This window comes from Anguilla anguilla, chromosome 4 (assembly GCF_013347855.1).
Source record: "Anguilla anguilla isolate fAngAng1 chromosome 4, fAngAng1.pri, whole genome shotgun sequence".
In the NCBI taxonomy this organism is placed as follows: domain Eukaryota; kingdom Metazoa; phylum Chordata; class Actinopteri; order Anguilliformes; family Anguillidae; genus Anguilla; species Anguilla anguilla.
In genome coordinates this window covers 31,746,543-31,754,827 of record NC_049204.1, presented here as the reverse complement: position 1 = coordinate 31,754,827, position 8,285 = coordinate 31,746,543, and the positions used below count along the sequence as shown (strand labels likewise).

General features: G+C 37.8%; 1 protein-coding gene and 1 long non-coding RNA gene across 7 annotated transcripts in view; one reads left to right on the top strand and one right to left on the bottom strand.

Annotated features, from left to right (window-relative positions):
- Nucleotides 1-260: 260 nt before the first annotated feature.
- LOC118224834 lies at nt 261-1,082 on the top strand. Its single transcript, XR_004764705.1, has 2 exons — nt 261-560; nt 928-1,082. It is a non-coding gene; the product is annotated as an uncharacterized LOC118224834 (long non-coding RNA).
- An 845-nt stretch (nt 1,083-1,927) lies between these two features.
- Nucleotides 1,928-8,285, bottom strand: part of ntng1a (netrin g1a) — a 107,218-nt gene continuing 100,860 nt past the window's right edge. For all 6 annotated transcript variants that reach the window (XM_035412607.1, XM_035412608.1, XM_035412609.1 and 3 more), the window contains one exon: nt 1,928-3,370. In XM_035412607.1, the coding sequence (XP_035268498.1) occupies nt 3,120-3,370 (251 nt within the window). In that variant the 3' untranslated portion in view covers nt 1,928-3,119. The remainder of the gene's footprint in view (nt 3,371-8,285) is intronic.

Below are 8,285 nucleotides of genomic sequence, written 5' to 3'. Positions count from 1 at the left end.
GCACCTTATCATGCACCCAATAGCAGTTCCCAATTAACCATACATGCTTGACACATTTTCCAGGAATCTGATTAACAAAACTCAACTCAAAAACAAAAAAAAATCCCCTCTGCAAGATCTGACTTTTTCACATTATGGATGAACTGTCTCTTGGCTGATGAGACCTACTATACTGAATAAACTTTGAACACAGCCTCTCAGCAAGACGTCAATACCTTTTAATATTTAATTTGCCCCTCTGACAATGCATTCTACTGAAACAAATCTTTACCGGATTGAATTCGAGACAAATAGCATATAAATACCAATGAAGCTCACCACATTTTCCAACATTTTCCCAAGTATAGCTCTCTTTAGAAGTACAAAGAGTTTATGTCTGATGTTTAAAAGCTGCAGTAATTTGTCTTCAAAGGCGTTTGATAAATTTAAGGAATAATGATTAGGATTTGAGCATTTTCCCCTGTTTTTTTCCCTCCTAGTTTCAGTCAGATTGCAACAAGGTCATGCTGCACAATTATACTGTATGTTTTTGGACAACAGAAGATATTGAAAATGAAAATGTAAGTCTTTTATGCAAATATATTGGATGAGTAACATTGTAACATTATGGTTCAAACAGATGGGGACACAATTAATTAAATGCACATGGACAGTTATTAACCTTAACAATTACTAATCCTATATTTTTAGCCTTATGCTCGTGACAATAAATACATGTGTCATCAAAAGGAATTACTCATCGCAAATACAGATACTTACCCACAATGGTAATGCAGAAACAAGGCCTCTTCTAGAGGATGTGTGGAAAACATGTTGAAGACATGGTAGAGCCAACAGTGCAGCTGATTTTAGGAGAGGCCTGTGATTATAAGTGGGGCATCGCAGTTGGCTGTTACCCGTTAACCTTCTGTTGTTTTTTGGACTCAGCTACAAACAAGTTGCCAAGGAAAACGCTGGAAACCTGCTTGGAGATCTGGACTGCCGCAAACACCGTGCGAGATCTACTACTGCGGGAGCACATTCACGAGTTTCACAGCATGCCACAGACTGGCATTGAAATAAAATGTTTACAAGATCTTAAACTAATGATTTGTCACATGTATATATAACGCATAGCATCATAATCACAAGTTCTATGTAACCCAGGAACTTGCAGGGAGTCATTTTTGGCTGTGGTCTGCTATTTATTTATTTATTTATTTATTTATTTATTTATTTTTTTATTTATTTATTTATTTATGTATTCATTTATTTACTTACTTACTTATCTTACTTACTTGCTCAGTGGACAACTTTATGCAAGACAATTTACTTAATTTGCTGATTCACTTTTACTGCTGGATAATTACTGAGGAAGTAATGTACCTTCCTCGTGTTCAATGTACACTAGCAATGCTCAGCTTGGGAATCAATCATGTAACCTCCTGACAAGCATTAACCATGGCAAATGTCCCACTAGGGTACTGGCAAAGCTGTTTTTTGTGAGAACAGTTCCAAAAATAACTCTCTTTACATTCGCTCTGCCCATTGCTCCTTAGTAACTAGGATGGGTCAAATTCAAAGGACAAAATACCCCATGGGGTCAATAAAATATAACTTAACTTAAAACCGGGATGGTATGCCAACGACCCTTTATATTAGGGTGAACAGATGTCCCATTTTATCTGGGATAGCCATGTATTTCAGCCCAGTGCTTTTACTGACTTATTCACAGGAAATCTTGATGTCCCATATTTCATTTATACCAGTAATCTCCATCACTGTTGGTTCTCATTGCATTTTGCACATGGCCCTCCAGGGAATTTGGTAACACTACCTTATATAGGCTACAATTCGACTATAGATATTACTATTTTATTTTTTTTCTGAAATTAATTTATCTGTGTTTTAGCCAAAAAACAAACAACAGCCAATAAGACTTACACAGTTTTTCCTCAATATATTTTATTCACTTAAATTTTCCAGTGTTAAAGCAACAAGAAAACAATTAAATGTCCTTTGGTGGAATCTTATTACACTTTAGTATATATGTAAACTTATATTCTTTGATGCCAGCACGTTGCCAATACAGAGGAAGCTCTGCACAACCAAATAGGAATAAAAAGTAAACCATTTCTTATTTTTCTCCTTCTCATAATGAATGAATATATTAACAAGTTGCCTTTTAACATGTATCGGCAATAATACAAAAATGTATATGCATTACATGGTTTTGCTTCATCAAGAAAATAACTTGTTCTTTAAATACAAAAATTAAATACACTGATTTTTTTTCTAAGCACTTCTGCTCATGTGGACACTAGCATCTTTGCGATGATCTCTATTGATGCAGTGCTTCTAAGATAAAAGAAGGACACGGGGTTGCTCTTTTTACTTTTTTGGGTGGGTGGTGGTGGGGGGGGGCGGGGGCAGGGCTATTACACATGTGCGTCACTAACATTGGACAAAAAATCTTTCAACCAACGAGGGTTACAGGAGTAACTTTCACAATAGCACAGGTAAGAGGGGGCAGGGAGGGATAACTGGGGCAGAGAGAGTAGAGGGCGGGACTAATGCAGGTCACAGGTCAAACGTGCCAGTCGGTGTGATTTTCCTTATATCCACAATGCACTGACAGCAAAGAATGCTTGAGTTTAATTTCAGTGTCGGTCCACACAAACTGGACAGTCCTACATTGCTTCGCGTCAGATTAGCCCAAAGCAACCCAGCCAACATATTACTCAAAAGCACCAGAGTGTGGCTCTGACATTGTTGTGATCGCCATCGAGTGGTTTCAGCTGCTGTTGCCGCGGCGAGGTTGAGGAAAAACAGTCTTTCATCTCTGGATCCTCTCTTGGGGAATGGTATCTAGTATGGCTTAGTTCACTGGTCTCCGTTCATTTGTCGGCTTTATGAAGCAAATGCTCAGTTATTTCATTAAATATATCTTTGTTTTTTTCTGTTTTTAAATGTATTTATTTTTGATTTCAATACTTTATTATAATTTTTTTCTTCTTCTTCAAATTATAGTTTTGCTTTCATTCTGGCACATTCCTTATTGACAGCCTGTGTCTTGGGTTGGGTGGATTGCTTGTATGCTTGTAGATTTTTTTTTGGATATATTTCTCTGTCGCTCTGCTTCAGAGCGCCGCGGGCCAGCAGGCCTCCCTCAGGAGGGCGGGGGCGAGGGGCAGGAGCAGCAGCAGGGGGGCCGGGGGCAGGGGGAGTGCGGCCTGGCCGGAGTCGGGGCCCCCGCAGCCCCCGGCCTCGCCTTCGCACCGACGCTTCTCGCACAGCAGTCCGGTGAAGGCCGCGGGGCACTGGCAGCGCACGTTGTTGTGGCACACGCCGCCGTTCTGACAGCGCATCAGCTCGTTGTTGCACACTTGGGCTGCAGTGGGGAGCAGGGGAGGGTCGAGCAGAGAGAGGATGGAGAGGATGAGAACCAGGGCCCGGCGCCACCTCTGACATCAATCTGCATTCAGTTACTCAAGGCTATTGAATTTGAAACTTTCTTCCGACAAATAAGCTGCTAGCCTGAGTTTTACAAATATTCATCATAATACAGTCATGGTATAGTAAAATTTAACTGTCACATAATATATTGTAAAAACAGTTTATGTGTAAGGCATGTCTGAGTAGTTAAAAATACAAAAAACAGAAATCACATAAAGGAAACTCTACTCTCTTTCAGTCGTGATCTTCATGAACATACTGTTCATGACTGGAAGAGGTCAGGTATTTCTAAGTCAAAATCAAAAAAATAAATTTGACATTATGATTGACAGTTCTGTGGAATCTGTGAGGTGAAGACTGCACAATCTGAAGAAAACTAACCTAAAGTAGCATATTTTGTAGGACATAAGACAAATAAACGAGGTAAGGGATAGTAGGAAAGCATGTAAGGAGTATGTCTATGATAACAGGAGAAGGTCAAAGTTCATCTAACTGAAATAGAACACAATGGATACAATATTGACAAAGATGTTGAGGCTGTATCTTTATTGCCAGTCTGACTAAAAGACCGTTTAATCCTCTTCTGGCTGCACATAACAAATTGAGTTTTTTGGGTAACAGTTTTCAGGCAAATGTAGTTTTAAATATGCCCATATACCATACCCCCTCCCCCCCCCTCCAAACAAACTTCTCAGCACAGTTTAAAGCACAGTCACAAGCTCATTGTTAAATGAATTAGCAATGCATTTGCACTTGATCATTATGTTGACAATTATTCACAAACTATTTTTGTTTTAGACCCAGGTATAAGTATATGAGTATAAGGTTAGGTTTTGTTTTATACACATTTGTCTAGTTATTCTTTTTGGTTGAAGAATCACACTCGATAAATCATGACATCATATTAAAGTCCTGAACTCATGTGGGAAGGGGGGGAGGGAGGTGAAACTGTTCAAGAAAGACAGTTCTACGAGCATAGAATTAATCCAAACAAAATATATTTTGCAGTGTGAAGAACAAGGCCAGTTTTATTTCTCCTGGAAGCAAGCTGTCAAGCAAGCTGTAGGCGAACAGAACACACATACAAAAACAAAAACAAACAAAAAGAGCTACTGCTGTTCACCTTGACAAGAAGAAAATATGGCGTATTAGCAGAAAACTCATGATAAAAATCACCCATGAAACTAGCATTCTGTCTTACCATTACTGATACTGCGCAGTTGAATTATGTCTGGCTTAACGTAATGGTAGAAAAGCCTTAAAGGGCTATTTTTGGGAGATACGCATGAGACGGTAACAGGAAAAGAAGGGCCAGTCTAGCACTGTGAACTACATTACCCAGGATACTGACAGATGGATAATACTAGTGCATTCCTTTTTAAGAAACCAAGCTCAATTCAACTCCTCTGGTAATCGCTAATCTATATGCTTGTGTATATTAATATACTAACGTATACTAATCTTTCTTTACGTAAAATATACAATATTAAAAATCAGAGGAGAATTTGGACAAGCCTGCCAGCACGACTCCACATGGAATTCATTCAGTCCAATTGAACATGCTATACCTATGCAGGAAGAAACACTGGCATAATAAAATCTAATTCTAAACAAAATTTATTGCTATTTTACTCCTAAAATGTTATCATCATTGAATGCTCATTTTTAAAAAATATATAAAAAAAGAACTATGAACTTAATAAATAAACTAACGTAAGCCTAGTCTTTTACATTTTCTTAAAGGCCGTCTGATAATTATCTTTCATAAGAATTAGTCAGCACCAAGTAGTTTTTCATGTTTAAACAATGAGGATGACTAGCTCAAAGGGTTTTTTCCCCTTCACTGAACATTACACAGTAAAAATATGTTAAAATATTACACAAATAATCTAGAGCAAAAGGTCTTTTGTGACTTTTCTAGAGTTACTGGAGGACACTCACCGGAAAATTGTGCTGTGTAACACACATACCGGTGATTGATGTAAATTTTAATCTGGCATAGATGTAAGACTTTACTTCTATTTACCCAATGACTGATTACTGGCACAAAACAAATAAAACATTGGCATTTACCAAGTGTTGTGCTGATATTAGATTTTTTTTTTAAATATGAGAAACAGGCAAACTTAAGATCACAGACTATCGTTATGCACCAAATAAAATGCTGACATTTTTCAAGTGACATGCTGATATTTGTTTTCCAGCTCGAGAAACAGGCACACTTAAGATTGCACTAATAATTTATTAAATAATGCCCCAACTTATATTGAGGTGAGCACCAAAATATGGATAACAAAACAACTAATGAATTAAAATTGATTTTTGGATGTGATGGATGTGTCATTTTTACCAAATAGATCATACTTAATGCTAATATACAGAGTGATTTGGTCTCTGCGTATGGATGTGTAGAATTACATTGGTCTAGTTCTGAGGTTTGCACTGAGCATCAAACTATGCTGGAGAGGGGGGGTATTGATTTCTTAAAGTGAAACGTCAATACTTCCAGTTATCAACGTGTTACTGAGGAGAACTAAAATAAGGAAGGTAATATTTAAAGGAAGGAAACATTGGATAGAGATAGCTCAATTCTGATGCGACGGGCTTAGTTTTAGACCTAACTTCAAGTCCACTGCTCTGATGGATAGATTATCAGCCTGCATTGATTCGTGAGGCGAAGCGGAGGGAGGGTGTGGGCGGGGGTGGGGGGGAGCGCGGGGTGTTGGTGTCGTTTCTGAGGTGGCTGTGCTGTCCTGCCTGGCATATTTTCCAGGTCACAGTCAGCGTCTCATCAGCCCCCACCCCCACCCTCTGCTCTGTGCCCCCTGGCCTCACTGTGAGACTGCTGAGCACAGGTAAAGCAGGACACATTACCCTAGAGAGTCCTCCCTGGACTCCCAGTCCCCACACAGAGCACACACATCATATTGTGATGCAGGCCTTTCAAAACGATGCAGACTTTGAATCTACCTTCTTTGAATCCGTCTGTCGTGTGTATCTGAGTGTATATGTGTGTGCGCCTGCGGGTGTGTGTGTGTGTGAAAGACTGCAATCAATATCATCACCCAATGTGAGTATAATCATATCAAGCTGTTGATTTAGTAGGTATATATACTGTATAGAGGTCTATAGCTATAAAATATTTTTTTAAAATCTTATTTGCAAACAAACAACAACGGCAAAAAAAAGTCAACTGCTGCAATGAAGGGTGTTAGATGTTGGGTTTAACTTTTTGAATTTTGCATCCTTGTAATGGTGCAAAAACATGCACTTTTATATACAATGGTCCTGTAAAGCCTGTGCTTAATTTAATTAAATGTGGAAGACATTTAATTGCTAAATAAGTAACTGAATATGTTCTTGTTCAGGTTGAAATTAAGAATTGAGTTCATGTTGGAGTTTATTTGTTTGTCATAGGTGGCTCATTCTTTAACTAGGTTACTGGTATTGAAACTGTCAGTATACGTAGGTTTCACAGTTGTACATTTTCACGCTTGTACAACATGACCTATTAAATTGGCTGACCAATATGATAAAAGAATAGGAGATGTGAAAGTGTATTTATTAAAGTGCATTACTACGTCTAACAGAAAGCAAATCTTCCTCCACACACCTGTACCATCATTTTGAAGCAGAATTGAACTTGTACTTTTTAGTTGTTTGGGCCATGAAAAAGGCTATTTATAAACTTTTTTATTTTACTCTTTCTGTTTGTGACCTGATTGTGATATATTCCAAACCACTTCACTGCTATCACACTTATTTTCCAAAAAAAGATAAAGTTATTTGATTGAATCTCATTTCAATTGGTTAACTCTACTGCTGTGATACCTTAACAAGCTGTGGCTATTATTGCAGATCAGATTTACACTTAGCATTTTTCAAATCTAAGTAAAATTATGCTTAGGTGCCACTTATATTTCATAATATTAAAAGCACACAATATTCCCCAAACACAAAATGCAGATTTCAGGCCAAAACTGTTATGTAAGCCAGCTTGTGTGTAAAACATTAAGAAAGGGGTCAACATGCAGCATATGAGAGTATTAGCTCTGGACCACAATATTTTTTACACTAAAGGGTGCTGCATGCCTTTGTCCTCATTTTACAGAATATTTTACAGAATATGCCGGAACAATGGAACTTGGATTGAACCGCGTAAGGCAGTAATTTCCCATCGCTCACGTTCACAATTTCCCCAGCGTAAACAGACGCGATAAAAAAATAGATTGTGAGATTTATTAGGTTTACTTTTGCTATGAGGAATAATATTTATCAAGTAAGGAAGAGAGTAGATGTTGCATCTGAGTGAGTGGGGATTGTTTGAGGAGAGATTTCTGTTTTAATTGCCTATTCCTATCTGCATACAGATGGATTCCCTTTCCTACTCTATCAGAGGTATATACTGAATGATCAGAGTGCCTAAAAAAGCTGGAAGATCTAAAGGTCTGCAGGTACTGTACTGTATATGGCTAATGATGAGCTAGGAACATTAATGATATTTGTTCACCTCCAATGCAGAGCTAAAAGCATTTCCCATTTTTGAAGCATTGCTTATTTTATCTCTGTCCAAAAATTATTTGAAAAGATGGTTAGCACTGGAACATACCAAGTAGCAACAGACTGCAGGTCTTCTGAATCAGGTTTTATACTAACTCTTCGGTTGTGATCGCTACATAAAATAATACAAATTTATCACCAATATTAAAATCATTGTGTGTTTAATACAATTTGTCATACATTATAAAATGACATATTTTAACCGAAAGTATTCAGTATATGGCACAGGTGTACCCTAGCTCTGTACATATGAAAGAGTGCATTTTAAAGAGACTTTGTGGGTTTTATAA